The sequence below is a fragment of the Mustela lutreola genome, chromosome 8, assembly GCF_030435805.1.
Source record: "Mustela lutreola isolate mMusLut2 chromosome 8, mMusLut2.pri, whole genome shotgun sequence".
Taxonomy (NCBI): domain Eukaryota; kingdom Metazoa; phylum Chordata; class Mammalia; order Carnivora; family Mustelidae; genus Mustela; species Mustela lutreola.
Genome location: NC_081297.1, coordinates 64278882 through 64294693, shown reverse-complemented (window position 1 = coordinate 64294693; position 15812 = coordinate 64278882). Strand labels below are relative to the sequence as shown.

Genomic DNA, 15812 nt, shown 5'->3' with positions numbered 1-15812 from the left:
TCCCCTACTGTGCTCATTATCTTTCCTCCACAGGATGCTGGAGGGCAGCAGATTGGCTTCTTGCTAGGAAGCTGTGGTATTGCCTTAGCTCTCACCAGTGAAGTTTGTCTAAAGGGGCTGCCAAAAACCCAGAATGGAGAAATTGTACAGTTTAAAGGTTAGTAATATTTATACTTGAATTATCAGTTAAAAATTAAAGCTTATACTTTAATTAGTGTTTTAATTTAATAATAGCTAAGTACCTAACATCTATTTTCTTATGTAATTCTCACATTCTTATGAAGTAGGTACCATTATTATCCCCATTTTACAGGTGAGGAAACTGAGAGGTTAAGTAATTTGCCCAAAGTCATAGCTAATAAATGACAGAGCAGTGTTTTGAGCCCAAATCTGTCTGATTCCACAGCCCAAACCCTTAACCTTTATGCTAATGGTTGGAAAAAGCTACCACTCTGTTCATTAAAGCTAAATGCTACATGTAGAGACAGAGGAAAGAACACTAACTGCAGTGGACTTCCACTGCCAAATGGACCTTCCAATTGTTGAGGTAATGTCAAGGCCTGAAACATAGCATGTGGAACGATTGTACTTTTGAAAGAAGGTATAATTGTCTGGTGGTGTATCACTAAAAACTACTAAAAAATACAGTCTTTTATTGATTTTACAATGATCTTGATTTGGTCTCTTGATACTTACAACAACCAATTCAGTGTGAACTCCTTCCCTTATAGCTTAGGCAATTCAATTTTTATTTTGGGTTTGATTTAGGTTGGCCCCGGCTCAAGTGGGTTGTAACAGATTCCAAGTACCTTTCAAAGCCACCGAAAGACTGGCAGCCCCACATCTCTCCTGCTGGTACAGAACCAGCATACATTGAGGTAAGTCCTGGGGCTAGAACATACATTCTGGCTTCCTGTGGCTTCAGTTGCCATCTTATAAAATTTAAAACTAACCTTTTGCAGTTTTAATTTTAGAAAAGCCTCCTGGTTTGTTAGAGTTTCATCTTCTGGCTTGTAAAATCCTTGTAGTGGGCCTTCTAATTGTTTTTAACATAAATACCCATTCAAGAGAAAGACAGCCAAAATAATAATAATAATAATAATAATAATTTGATCCTTGTCATGGAAGATAGTTAAACAAGACCTGAAGATGTACAAGGCTTTAAGAAATGATCAACTGGCAGAGATACAGCTTTGCTTTTGGGGAGGTAGGGGAGTGGGAAGCGAGAGAATAGAGAAACAAGGAAAGCAAACAGCTGTGCTTAAAAAGAACAACTTAACAGATAAAAGGTAAAGAACAAGAAGAAACAAACGGCTAGAGGGTTTGATATTGAAGGTCAGCGTAGGACATCGAGTGATCGACAACATGCCGTTTGAGGGAGTAAGTCCTCTTGTGTAGTAGGCGCCAGGCTGAGAGCTGCTTCCAGCGCATGATCTCAGTCAGTCCCCACAAGTACCCTGTGTGGTTGGGGTTGTTACCAAATTTGCTTGAGAGACAAGGAGACCAAGACTTAGTTTGAACTCAGGTTGAAGTACAAAGTCCATATAACTCGAAAATGACAGAGCTGGGACTTCGCACTCCCATCTGTTTCACTTTAAAAGCTGTGCTGTTGATGACTCTGCATCATGCTGGAGGCATGTTAGTAAATGCTCACCACCTGTTGGTGAAATTAACGATAAATTCATGAAAAGAGAAAAGTTGGAGGGAAAAAATCCACCCAGCCTTGAGCCCTGCGGTAATAACTGGCTGTAAAAGGGAAGACAGTGGGCAGTAGCTCTGAGAGGGGATGTGTTTTTTGTTGGATGGTTTGAAAGATGGAAGAGATTGGAGTATGTTTAAATGACAGACAAGTAAACAGGGAATTAAAACTTAGCCATCAGTTCTCAGTCCATATCGTCTCTCAGTGAGGACATAGTTCATCACACCAACCTTCTTACCTCTGTTCACTGGCTTCCCGGACCACTCCATCAGTGCTCCTGCTTCACCCACAGCTCCTTTTAAGGCTTCTTTACTGGGTCTTCCAAAAAAGTGAAGGGCACTTCATTTTGAGTCCCCTGCTTGGCTCTCTGACCTCATGTAGAACTACCGCCCTCCACATTTCTGGGCTTTGGCTATTCCGAATTAACTTGGAGTTTTCACTTAGGACCCTCTTATTACCCACGGGCCGTTTCTAATAAGTTTAATGTACCCTAGGAGTCATAGGGAGCTATTAAAAGGTTGTGAGAAGAGTTTGACAAGAATAAATATGTTGTTAAAAGATGTATCTGGTTTGGTTGGGTTAAGAAGGTAAACAGGGAGTCCAGCTTTTTTACAGTTATCTGGGTAAGCCCAAGTTCAGGGTGAGATGAGGATAGAGGAAAGAGGGTGGAATTGAGACAGGAAGGAAGTAGAAGAGGCAGGATTTGGGGCCTGAATCTGGAGAGGGAGGAAGCAAGAAAGACTCTCAGGTTTCTGACTTCAGTGACAGGGTAGATGATGGCATCCTATATTAAGAAAATAAAGCGGGGCACCTGGGTGGCTCAGTGGGTTAAAGCCTCTGCCTTTCGCTCAGGTCATGATCTCAGGGTCCTGGGATCGAGCCCCGCATCGGGCTCTCTGCTCAGCGGGGAGCCTGCTTCCCCCTCTCTCTCTGTCTGCCTCTCTGCCTACTTGTGATCTCTGTCTGTCAGATAAATAAACAAAATCTTAAAAAAAAAAAAAAAGAAAGAAAGAAAAAAGAAAATAAAGCAAGAAGAGTTCATGGGCACAGGCTGAGGATGAGGAATACTGTGGTGGATACATTGGGTTTCATAGGACTACAGGTCGTTCAAGGGTAACAATTGACTATATAAGTCTAGGTATCTGGAAGGAGGACTGGGTTGGAGATCGAGAATTGGGAGCCATCAGGCGAGTGGTACCCGATGGAATGAAGTGAAAAGAGAAAGCAGAACAGAATTTTCAGGAAATGCCAACGTTAAAGGGATGGGCAGAGGAAATGGAATGGGGAGAAAGGGGGAGAGACTATGAATAGGAGAAAAGAGTATCACAAAGCCAAGGAAGGAGAGAGTGTCAAGGAGGGAGTTATCAAATGTTACAGAAATGCAGGATAAAATCAACTATGTCATATATCCTTTTGATTTAACAGACAGAAGTTGCTGATCTGGGTAAAAAGTAACTTGGATGACCATTGAGGTAAAAGGCAAAATGAGAGTTGATTGATTTGTAGGAGGGAATAGGCCATTTCTAGGTCTCCCCCTCCCAATGTGGGAGCTTCTGACAGACAGGAGCCGTGTCTTCCCCACCTTTCACTCTGCGGCGCCCTGCTTGCTGAGTAGACCTGATGCTTCTGTCAGGGCAACTCTAGTCCCTTGTTTGTCCAGCTTCTTTAGCAGCCACTTCACACTGATGACTAATTAAACTTTTAAGAATTTTTCACACATACTTTTGTCAAGCTTCATCATTCCTCAGTCCTGTCTTTGCATGATTAGAGTTTGGGGCTCTAGTGTATAGCCTCAGATATTCATATGAAACATATTAAATTCAGCCCATTACCATGTCTTATCTGGGTTTCATATTTGAATTCTGGTTTGTCATCCGAAATAACCCATTTTATTGTATTTTCTTATGCTGTTGTTTTTTGTGTGTTTTTTTTCTAGTATAAAACAAGCAAAGAAGGGAGTGTAATGGGAGTTACAGTGTCCCGCCTTGCAATGTTGTCTCACTGCCAAGCTTTGTCCCAGGCCTGCAATTATTCTGAAGGTCAGACTTCATCCCGTGACTGCCCTCATTGTGAGCCTCAGATATATGTGACTGTGAGCAGAGTGCTCAACGACTCATTTCCAGTTAATGACCAAATTCAGAGTGAAATTCTCTAAGACACATTCTTGGCTTGCTTTTGCTTTCTTCTTTTTCACAAATATGCTATAATTTAAAGGAACTAAAATTCTGGGCAAACCAGATATGTAAAGCATGATTTCTAGAGTGTAGAAATAGAAAACAAATTAAAACCATGTGTTTACTAGCTGCAGAATGTTGGATATCCCTGTCTTCCTGTGTATGTGGAGTTGACGTCAGCTGTACATTGGAGTTAGAGTCAAAGAAATCTGACTACCAAAAGGCACAAATTATAACACAAAAACCTATTCTGTATTGTTGAACTTTAGATATGTTGATCTAGTGTAATGACTGTTTGCCTTAGAATGTTCTTTATAATATTACCTTTTTAATTTTCCTTTCATAAGAGGAAACAAGTGAATACATGTTCATTAAAGAGCAGCATTCTTGTTTGGTAAAATGTATATATGTATGTATAATGGAAGCAATCAAAATGCCAGAAAATAGGGATTGATTAAATTATAATGTGCTCAAGTAGTGTGTTATTCCCTGAGGCATTATGACTCCTGTTCTTGAATATTAAAGATACAGGGAAATTGTTTCAATATATCATTAAATGGAAACAATTTAGATATAGAGCAGTATGCCAATTTTATTATGGTAGGGATCTGTCTAGATAGAATTATGCTTGTGTGTATATGTGTGTGTGTGTTGTTACACATGCATACCAACTTTTAAATTTTCTCTAGGAAGTAAATTTTTTTTACACATATTTATGAAACTTGAAAAGTTTCTAAAATAATCATGTGTTCTCTATATCATTAGGAAAAAAATATTATCTCTTGGAAGACAGTCTCTACATCATAAGGAATTTCAAACTCTATCTTTTCTGAGACCAATGTTCAGTCCCCTCACCAGTGTGAGGGGGTCCCTCAAGTAATTAAAAGACTGTGAGAGCTTTAAGTGATTTCTTCAGAAGTATCAAATCAGTTGTTTAATAGAGACAGGTGAGACAATTTTGCTGATTAACACTAAAGATGATTTCCTTTTGTTTTTCCTTTTTTTTAAATTTTAGGGGAGACAGTAGTAAATGTTTTGGACTTTAAGAAGGATGCCGGGTTGTGGCATGGCATGTTTGCGGTAAGCTCCTCAAAATTATGGCTTCAGGGGTGCCTGGGTGGCTCCGTGGGTTAAGCCTCTGACTTTGGCTCAGGTCATGATCTCAGGGTCCTGGGATAGAGCCCCACATCAGGCTCTCTGCTCAGCGGGGAGCTCGCTTCCCCCTCTCTCTCTGCCTGCTGCTCTGCCTACTTGCGATTTCTCTCTCTGTCAAATAAATAAATAAAATCTTAAAAAAAAAAAAAGAATTATGGCCTTCAGTGTAAATTGTGCTTATAATTTAGGCCAGTGTGTGTGCTATCTAATCAAAGCATCTCACTGTGCTTGTTTGAAATTTAAGCTCCCTAGAGATCAGTAACATTTTCTAGAAGGATTTATAATACAAATGGTAACTTTTTTCCAAGGAGAATGTAATTCTGTTTTTTCTTCAGTGTGTGGTTGGGTATACGTTTCACACAGCAGTTTGTGGGAGAACTTAGGATCAACATTTTTTTAAAATATCAACCATCATAGTCCCACTTTCCTGCAAATGACTATATATTTATTTATGATTAACAAAAGTATGTTTGAGGGCGCCTGGGTGGCTCAGTGGGTTAAGCCACTGCCTTCGGCTCAGGTCATGATCTCAGGGTCCTGGGATCAAGTCCCGCATCGGGCTCTCTGCTCACCAGGGAGCCTGCTTCCCCCCCCCCTCTTTGCCTGCTTCTCTATCTACTTGTGATTTCTCTCTGTCAAATAAATAAATAAAATCTTTAAAAAAAAAAAAAAAGTATGTTTGAGATTTACCTCTTCTCTTTTCTGAAGAAAGGATTACATAAATGTATTTAGAACGTGGCATCTGATCTTTCCATTGGGCGAAATATATTGGATGACTCAATGCAACAATTAATAGAGTAACAAGGTAGATCAGGCTGCTTCTGTAATAGAGGAACAGGTAACATGCTATGGAAATTAGGCCAAGGGGAGTTCCTCCCAGCTCTAGGATCACCATTTTCTAGAATAGTGACAGTTGAGTTGGACTTTGAGAAATGGGTAAGATTTAGCCATTATAGAGATATTTTGGGGGTAGAGGTAGAGAGGGCCACTGAAGTGGGAAAAGCTACCGTGTATATAGCATGTTGAGAGATAAACGATCTGAGAGTTGCAAAGGACCTTCAAGAGAACATCTCGTCCGGCTTCCCTGCGCATTGCGGGGATCTGACAAAGAATAGACAGTGAAGCCTGGGGGAAGAGGAGGAGGATTCCCTTTCTCGCAGGACACCTGAAAGTAGTAAGAGCCTCTTCCTTGAGTGTACGTACTTTCTAGCTCATTTCTGAAGCCCCTCCCATTTTGTTTTTTTTTTTTTTTTTTTTAAAGATTTATTTATTTATTTGACAGAGAGAGATTACAAGTAGGCAGAGAGGCAGGCAGAGAGAGAGAGGAGGAAGCAGGCTCCCTGCTGAGCAGAGAGCCCGATGCGGGACTCGATCCCAGGACCCTGAGATCATGACCTGAGCCGAAGGCAGCGGCTTAACCCACTGAGCCACCCAGGCGCCCCCCATTTTGTTTTTTTTGATCAGAGGTTAGAACACCCTTTCAAGGAGTTAGAGGGAATTTTCTCTTTGTGATACAAAGAGCAAATTAGGGACATGTTTAAAGAATTGGTATTAACACCATTTTGTCCTTGAAATCCAAAAATTTGTCACCATAGCTAGAAACTGGGGGAGGGAGGTTTACAACAGTATCTTCTTGAGGGGCCACTTAGGTGGTAAATAAAATGGCCGGTCTAAATACCAAGACTTAGTTATTCTGTGCTCTGGATCTCTTTGGGGACAGGGAGTCCTGGGTGTGTGTGGTTTGGGGCTCAGGAGAGACACAAATTGCATGACCCTGTCAGCTCATTCAGCCGTAAAATGTTCCGCGACATATAATAAGTCTGAGGAGGGCCTCCTCTAAGAATCAGGGAAACTCCGATTTCTTGCTTTGTAATACCCACCTCTTTGTGGTGTGTGATGAGCATGTGGTTGATGAAAGCGCCTCGTGGGTTAGAGGGCGGTTTGGCAGTGTCTGTAGAATGTTTAAAGCACATATCCTATGACCCAGCAGTACTACTTTTCTGTGTCTACTATAGACAAACACTTGCACATATGCACCCAGAAGTAAGTATAAACGTATCCCTTGAAACATTGTCTAGAATAGCAAAAATGTTGTCAATAACAGGGAAATGGCCTAAATAATTTGTGATATAGTCATACTGTGGAATAGTATGCAGCAGTTCAAAAAGAATTCTGTCGATCTCTTAGACTGATATGCATAGATTTAACCCTAAAGCAATTTAAATGAAAAAAGCAAGCTGCCAACATATGATGATATGATGCCTTTTATGTTAAAAGTACATTTAATTGGGTGCCTGGGTGGCTCAGTGGGTTAAAGCCTCTGCCTTCAGCTTGGGTCATGATCTTAGGGTTCTGGGATCGAGCCCCGCATCAGGCTCTCTGCTCAGCTTGCTTCCCCTCTCCTCTCTCTCTGCCTGCCTCTCTGCCTCCTTGTGATCTCTATCTGTCAAATAAATAAATAAAATCTTTTTTAAAAATACATTTAATCAAAAAATAAAATAAAATAAATACATTTAATCTTTCTATGGGGACAAATATGTTTGTAAATATTTAGAAAAAGGACTGGGGGGATTAATGCCAGATTCATAACCGATTATCTCTGAGGTGGAGAGGAGGGAACCAAGCTTGAGGATGGGTAGCGAAGGAGACTTTAACCTTAGAGTTAATATTTCAGATTTTTTTTTTTCAAAGAGCATGTATTATTTGTATGATTAAAATCATTTAAAAAAATCTGTTCGGTTTTAAAATGCTCAGTATGTATTGGGTATTGATTACTTTTTCTCTTTTCAGAATGTAATGAATAAGATGCATACAATTAGCGTACCCTACTCTGTTATGAAGACTTGCCCTCTCTCTTGGGTCCAAAGAGTACATGCCCACAAAGGTAATTATACATAGCATATGAGCTTTAATTATTTGCCTGTTTGAACTAAGATTTCAGGGATTTTCAAATTGCTCTTCTAGAGACATAATTCTATGCCTTGGTGGCTTGACAGGTTTTAGAATTCAGTCGCTCTAAAATCAGGTGTGTTGGCTGTCTCACCTCACTCGACGTCCTTTCTTAAGAGTTGAGATGAATTTGCTTAAATCTGAGCCCCGAATTAGATTCATTGGGTGCTTCAGTGTTTAAAGCTGCCTTTGCTGAGCTATGTGGCCTGCCCACAGATCCCAGTAAACAAAATAACTGTGTGTCCTGTCAGCTGTTAGTGCTTCAGTGCACCTGGCACCATCTCTTTGAAGCCTTTTATATTTTCTGTAAGTGAGAATCATGATCCCTAAAATAAGTAAAAGTGTTTTTATGGTAGTATATTAAATATATACCAATTTTAGCACGTACGTGTGTGTTAACTTTATCCCTTTTGAATTTATAGCCAAGGTAGCTTTAGTAAAATGTCGAGACTTGCACTGGGCTATGATGGCACATCGGGACCAAAGAGATGTGAGCTTGAGTTCCCTCCGAATGTTAATTGTAACTGATGGAGCTAATCCCTGTGAGTATTTCTAGACTGTGGGTCTGGGAATATCCTTTCCTTTGGTAGGTTGAGGTTTTTGCCCCCTTTCTATAAGCTTCTCTCTTTTTTTTTTTTAATATCTGCATGGAAATGTAATTCACATACCGAAAAACTCACCCATTTTGGGCGCCTGGGTGGCTCAGTGGGTTAAGCCGCTGCCTTCGGCTCAGGTCGTGATCTCAGGGTCCTGGGATCGAGTCCCGCATCGGGCTCTCTGCTCAGCAGGGGCCTGCTTCCTTCCCTTCCCCTCTCTCTGCCTGCCTCTCTGCATACTGTGATCTCTCTCTGTCAAATAAATAAATAAAATCTTTAAAAAAAAAAAAAAACTCACCCATTTAAAGTGTACAGTTTGGGGGTGCCTAGGTGGCTTATTGGGTTAAGCCTCTGCCTGCGGCTCAGTTTATGGTCTCAGGGTCTTGGGATCGAGCCCCTCCTCAGGCTCTCTGCTTAGTAGGGAGCCTGTTTCCCCGTCTCTCTCTCTGCCTGCCTCTCTGCGTGCTTGTGATTTCTCTTTCTCTGTCACATAAATAAGTAAAATCTTTAAAAAATAAATAATATGGGGTGCCTGGGTGGCTCAGTGGGTTAAGCCTCTGCCTTCAGCTCAGGTCATGATCCCAAGGTCCTGGGATCGAGCCCCACATTAGATTCTCTGCTCTGCAGGGAGCCTGCTTCCCCCTCTCTCTCTGCCTGCCTCTCTGCCTACGTGTGATCTCTGTCTGTCAAATAAATAAATAAATAAAATCTTTTTAAAGATAAATAATAAATAAATAAAGTGTACAGTTCAGTGGTTTCAGAAGATGCTCAATTATGCACCTATCGCTGTGAACTAAGTTCCCATATCCATCAGTACTCACTCTCCATTTCTCCCTCTCTGTCCCCTAGCCCTAGGCAACTGCTCATCCGCCTTCTGTCTCTACAGATTTATCTGCTCTGGACATTTCATATAAATGCAGTCCTACTACATGTGGTCTTTTTCAGTTGGCTTCTTTCATGTAGCATGTTTTCAAGATTCACCTGTGTTGTAACATGTGTTCGTGCTTTGTTCCTTTTCATTGCCATATAACATTCCACTGAATAGATACACCACATCTCCTATAAGCTTTCAAAAACACCCCTTCTCGCTCACTCATTTGTATCCTTTTTCTATCATGTGACTCCAAGGAGAGATAAGATGGTAACCTGGTATGACCAGGTGTCAGGACTTTATGTATATTCCTGCTATGAACAAATCAGAGGACTTTGGGAAAGCTTTTAGAGATCTTACCATGTTACCTGCTTTGCCCTACAAGCACCAACACTCTAAGTAGAATTAGGTAAAGCATTAGAAAGTGTGTTCTTTGCCATAAATGGATTTCTGTCAGTAGTCACAGTGGTATAGTAGTCATCTTGGTATAAATACAGGTGTGGGGTTGACCTTAATAAGAAACAGATTGGAGAATAGCACATTGAAGAGAATATTAGCACTATACTAGTTAAACTAGTTACTATGGGAAGGGTTGCTCACTTCCAAACGAGCTGCCTGTGGGCTGCAGCACATCTCTGCTATCTATCGGGCCGTTTGATAGGAGCAGCCCTATCCCAAATTGTGACTTTGAATAGCATCAGTGACCTATTTTGTGGACTGGATGAACATTTATTTGTCCTTGAAACATATCCACCATCTCACAGGACAAGTGAAATATCCATATGGAATTCATGATGCCCAGTGAGAGTTCTCATGAAAAGCAAATGTGTCTGCTCTCCACTCTACCAGTTTTCCGCAGTAATGAAAATCACAATTTCAGCTTTCAAGTTGATCTGTTCCAACTCCTTAGGGTCTGTGTCGTCCTGTGATGCCTTCCTGAGTCTGTTCCAAAGCCATGGACTGAAACCCGAGGCCATCTGTCCGTGCGCTACTTCTGCTGAAGCCATGACTGTTGCAATCCGCAGGTATTGTCCAGAATGTCAGTGCCCTTGATGTATGTTACAACTCCAATCAGGTGTGCAGTATTTACCAGCCAGTGACAAGGGGTGCTAATTTCTGCTTCAGCAGCCTAAAAGTGAAACTGACTTGGTAAAGCAGTTTGAAGCATCTCGTTTATTTTCCCCACTCTTGCCCTAAGAGTAACTGGTAAACTGAAAATTTACTTTAATTATTCTCATCTCATGTTTGTGAATGAGTTCTTTTTCTGTGCTGTTTTGCTCTTCAGACTCCTTCGTTAGCATCTTAGACTACAAATAAGCTATTCTTGATTACAGCTTAAGTATGGAAAGTACACTCGAGCCAATATATTCTTAATATTGGGTTTAAAATTTATTTTTTCCGACTGAATAAATGTGGCCTGTGCTTTGTACATGTGATGTTAGTTAATTTGACATGTTTTTGGCAGAGAAAAGGATTTTTTGATGTGTGGTAGCTAGAGGAAATTTGCTTTCTTACATATTTGTACTTTTATCTTGATAATATGTAATTTGACAAATTTGATGAGTTTATTTTGATTTCAGGCCTGGAGTTCCAGGGGCCCCTTTGCCAGGAAGAGCTATTCTCTCAATGAATGGATTGAGCTATGGGGTAATACGGGTCAATACTGAAGATAAAAATTCAGCACTGACAGTCCAGGATGTGGGCCACGTAATGCCTGGTGGTGAGTACTCCATAGCATTTTTTGCTTTTCCATAAAGATTTGTCATTAGAGATAGTAGTAAAGCCTGATAAAATATGATACCCTCACCCAGGAATACAGAATTTAGCACTGAGCCATTTAAGTTCTCAAAACCTCTCTACTGGTTCAGTGATTCTAATTGTACTTACTTTCCAGTAGTATTGTATGATTTAATTGAATGATTTGATAGAATTTTTCATATGGAAAGCTTAAGTATGAGTTGAGCTAAAGTTGTCTGGTTTTTCACTTAATTGCCAAGACATTGCTGCTGGCAGAAAGTTAGAGCGTACTGCTTCCTTGAGTGAGTTTGATTTAACCTGTTTCTTTGGACTTTGTAGTCATTTTTAATAGGTTACTGTCTTGAAGAGCATCTGAGTGGCTCAGTCAGTAAGCGTCTGACTCTTGACTTCAGCTCAGGACATGATCTTGGGGTCATAAGATCCAGCCCCATGTTGGGCTCTGTACTCTGTGCAGAGTCTGTTTGAGATTCTCTCTATCCCTTTCCCTTTTCCCCTCTTCCTGCCCACCCACTCACACACACACACACACACACTCTCTCTCTCTCTCTTTCTTTAAATAAATAAGTAAAATCTTTAAGAAAAAAAATATGGTCTTTGAAACTTTGGTCCACATCTGTTGTAGTTTTATTTGCTGAATTTTAAAAATTAGTTGTTTATCACGAGGGCTAAAAGATGGACATTTGAAATATATCTATATAGTATCAGGTCTATTTTTGACATTCCTGTTTGGTATTCTAATTACTGCCACTCAGTAAATGCAAAGCTTTCCTGGATTCGCAGGGTTGAAGCTGTTACTTTACAAAGGTTTTCCAGAATCTCTGCCCCTTAACCATATTTTCTACACACTAGGGGTGATGTGCATTGTGAGACCTGATGGACCTCCCCAACTCTGCAGGACAGATGAAATTGGAGAAATCTGTGTGAGCTCCAGAACAGGAGGCATGATGTACTTTGGGCTTGCTGGTGTGACCAAAAATACATTTGAGGTACATGATATGAAAGTTTTGGGGGAAACTTACTTGATGGGGTCAGGGTATCACAAAGTCAAATGAGCTGGCCTGCAGGAAGTAGCCTAATGGAGCAGCTAAGAGAGGGTACTCTGGAGCTAGGTTGCTTGAGTTCAAATCCTAATTCTGCCACTTAATAGCTGACCTCGGGGGAGTTCCTTAACCTCTCTGTGCCTCAATTTCCTTATCTTTAAAATGTGAAAAATCATAATACCTATCTCACAGGATTGTCCTGGACTAATTGAGTTTGAAAAAGGCTTAGAAAAGCCCTGGCACATGGGAAGTACTGTTTATCTGTAAAGTAAAGGAAGAGTAAGAGGCCTCACTAAAGTTCATTCTGGTGAATCTGAGTTTTGTATAAAGCCCATATATTTAACTTTAAGAATATGTTGACAATGGATTCCTCTCTCCAGAGTAGACTCTGTTAACCTAAGCCTGTGAAGACTGGTAGCAACCAGAATACCAGGTTACTAATGAAGAACTCTCCTGTGCCAGGGGCTGACTACTCCCATTATTCAGTCTTTCAGTCAGCAAATACTTACTGAGCACCTTCTGGGTGTCTGGCAGTATCCTAGAGGCTTGTGGTATATCAGGAAAACAAAGCTCCTCAGATAGCTCATATTCTAGTAGAACCAGCACATTGTTGTCCCGCAGACAGTTGCGCATGTGAAGACAAATGGTAATGAAAGTTTTCCTGGTGAGCCTGGAAATCAGAACAGGTATAATAAATTGCCTGTATTTCATAATTGGGATTAACCTGCCTCAGGGTAGCTTTTAGGGAACAGAAAACTTTCTATGCCCATTCTATGGACCATTATAATTAGATAGGGCTTATTATATGAGCACTACCAATTTTCGGTTCTTGGAGCTTCCTTTTTCTAGAATTGATTCTCCTCCGTCTCAGTATGCCAGGGCACATCTTTATCTACCTACCATTATTGGTACGTACCATTATAAGATTATGTAGCAACAGATGTAACTGATGGGACAGTGTTATCTATATGAATGATGTAGTAGCCAGGAAAGGTTAAGAACTCCTGAGCTGACCATCATCTGTGTTTACATAGCCTAGTAGAATATAAATTATGAAATGTCTGTTATTACCATCACGCATCACATCATCATTATTGCTACTACAATCTTGGCCTGCCTTCAAGAGTTGTGACCAATTCACCTTAATCAAGAAATTGATAAATTCTTAACAGGTTTATTGCCAGACTCTTGATTTGCTCTCACAGGTAACTAATTACCTGTGCTGAGTGTCTGTACATTTGACTACTTTAAATCTCGTGCTACTTCTCTTCTTTTTAAATGCTTGGAGTACGTAGGCTTCCAATATCTGAATTTTTCATTATTGCATTTTCCTTACTATAAACAAGATCCTCAAGCAGTGTTTGAAGATACTGAATATTTTATTACGCTGCCTTTCATACAAGAGCAGCTGCCTAGTCAAAATTCTCAGACTTTAATATCAAACTGCTAGGTCCGTAATGATGAGAAGATTTTGAAATTTGCAGTATAAATTTGATGATAGTGAAGTGGAATAAAAATCCTAAAAGGATTTTTCAGCCTCCAACCCTTGGTTTGGGCTCAGGTATGATTGCATGGTTGCGGGATTGAGCCCCATGTTGGGCTCTGTATTTGGTGTAGGGTCTGCTTGAGATTCTCTCTCCCTCTCCCTCTCTCTCTCTCAAATAAACCAATAAAATCTATTTTTAAATAAAAATGAGCTATTGGTGAGAAAAACTTGAAAGGGCTCATGCCTTTAGTACAAATACACAGAAATCTATACAGCAGGATTCCATGAAGCACATTTATAATAGTAAAATTAGATGGCCTCCCTAGTCAGAAAGACTGCTTACACTGTAATAGTACTAAATTCTCATAGTTTCCTGAGGACCAGCTCTAGGCCAAACACTGTGCTTACATCTGCAGATCTGTTTACATTCCCTTAATCTTTACCCTAAAAGTGTGAGAGGCATTGGGAGTTCTATTTTATGGCCAAAGAAACCGAGGGTTCAGGAAGTCCAGGAGCTTACTAGTAAGTGGCAGAGCCAAAAATTGAGCTCACATCTGACTTCAAGGACTACACTATCCTGTCCACAGTGTGGTGATGTATCATGGAACTATTGAACAAACAGAGCTAGAGCAACAATCACAAACTTGTAGAGATATCCAAAAGACATGTTATGTGAAAAATATATAGTATGGGAAAAAGCAGGTTGCGAAACAGTATTTCTTTCACAAATATAAATTCTTAATATGTTAATATATGTACTTATGAAAAGTCCAAGGGAATCACAACAAATTGTAAATGTTTATCCCTTAAAGGTGGTAATACTGAAGTCACTATTTATATAATTTTAAGTTTTCAACAAGTGTATATATCACTACTGTAATTTTTTTAAAGACTTTTAAAAAAATCAAATACATATTTTAAGAAAAAGCAAATATTTTCACTGCTTTCTGTCTTCTAGGTGATTCCAGTGAATTCTGCGGGCTCTCCTGTTGGGGATGTGCCCTTCATCCGGTCAGGACTCTTGGGGTTTGTGGGTCCAGTAAGTGATAGATTCATGTTTGTTTTGGTGTATCTGATCCAGATATTTGTACTTTACAAAAGTTTCTGTCACAGAACAGAACAAGTGTGGATTAAGAATATTAATCCAGGGCGCCTGGGTGGCTCAGTGGGTTAAGCCGCTGCCTTCGGCTCAGGTCATGATCTCAGGGTCCTGGGATCGAGTCCCACATCGGGCTCTCTACTCGGCAGGGAGCCTGTTTCCTCCTCCTCTCTCTCTCTGCCTGCCTTTCTACCTACTTGTGATCTCTCTCTGTCAAATAAATAAATAAAATCTTTAAAAAAAAAAAAAAAAAAAAGAATATTAATCCAGGGCGCCTGGGTGGCTCAGTGGGTTAAGCCGCTGCCTTCAGCTCAGGTCATGATCTCAGGGTCCCGGGATTGAGTCCCGCATTGGGCTCTCTGCTCAGCAGGGAGCCTGCTTCCCCCCCCCCCCCTCTCTGCCTGCCTCTCTGCCTACTTGTGATCTCTGTCTGTCAAATAAACAAATAAAATCTTAAAAAAATATATATATTAATCCAATACTTTAGATTCAAGAGTATTACAGGGCCTCTCTTAGATTTAGAGCAGTTTTTGTAAGAATGTCATAAACTGAGTTAATATTTATTGCTTTTGTTACCTGAGTTAATTTGACTCCTTCAAACTAAGACTTTTTAACTTTCAAAAAGCTCTTCATTTAGGGCACGTGGGTGGCTCAGTTGTTAAGCATCTGCCTTCGGCTCAGGTCGTGATCCCAGGGTCCTGGGATTGAGGCCTACATCAGGCTCCCTGATGGGAAGCCTGCTTTTCCCTCTCCCACTCCCGCTTACTTGTGTTCCCCCAGCCCCTCTCTTTCTCTCTCTCTCTCTCTGTCAAATAAATACATAAAAAATCTTGAAAAAAAAAAAAAAGCCTCTTCATTTATTCTTGCTCCATTTCTTTGATTTGATTTCTGTGTTTCAGTAAGTTAGAAGAGTGCTGAAAAAAGTTATCTTAGCAAAGGGAAACCATCATAAATAGTGCACAAGTCATTTTCATACAAACTAGAA

At 40.4% G+C, this 15812-nt stretch overlaps 1 protein-coding gene across 3 annotated transcripts in view; it reads left to right on the top strand.

The window, feature by feature from the left end:
• Positions 1-15812, top strand: part of DIP2B (disco interacting protein 2 homolog B) — a 229142-nt gene that overhangs the window by 170604 nt on the left and 42726 nt on the right. For all 3 annotated transcript variants that reach the window (XM_059185367.1, XM_059185366.1, XM_059185365.1), the window contains 10 exons: positions 34-157; positions 769-878; positions 3636-3738; positions 4889-4953; positions 7819-7912; positions 8400-8519; positions 10355-10469; positions 11025-11164; positions 12052-12188; positions 14687-14767. In XM_059185367.1, coding sequence (XP_059041350.1) covers positions 34-157; positions 769-878; positions 3636-3738; positions 4889-4953; positions 7819-7912; positions 8400-8519; positions 10355-10469; positions 11025-11164; positions 12052-12188; positions 14687-14767 — 1089 coding nt within the window. The remainder of the gene's footprint in view (positions 1-33; positions 158-768; positions 879-3635; positions 3739-4888; positions 4954-7818; positions 7913-8399; positions 8520-10354; positions 10470-11024; positions 11165-12051; positions 12189-14686; positions 14768-15812) is intronic.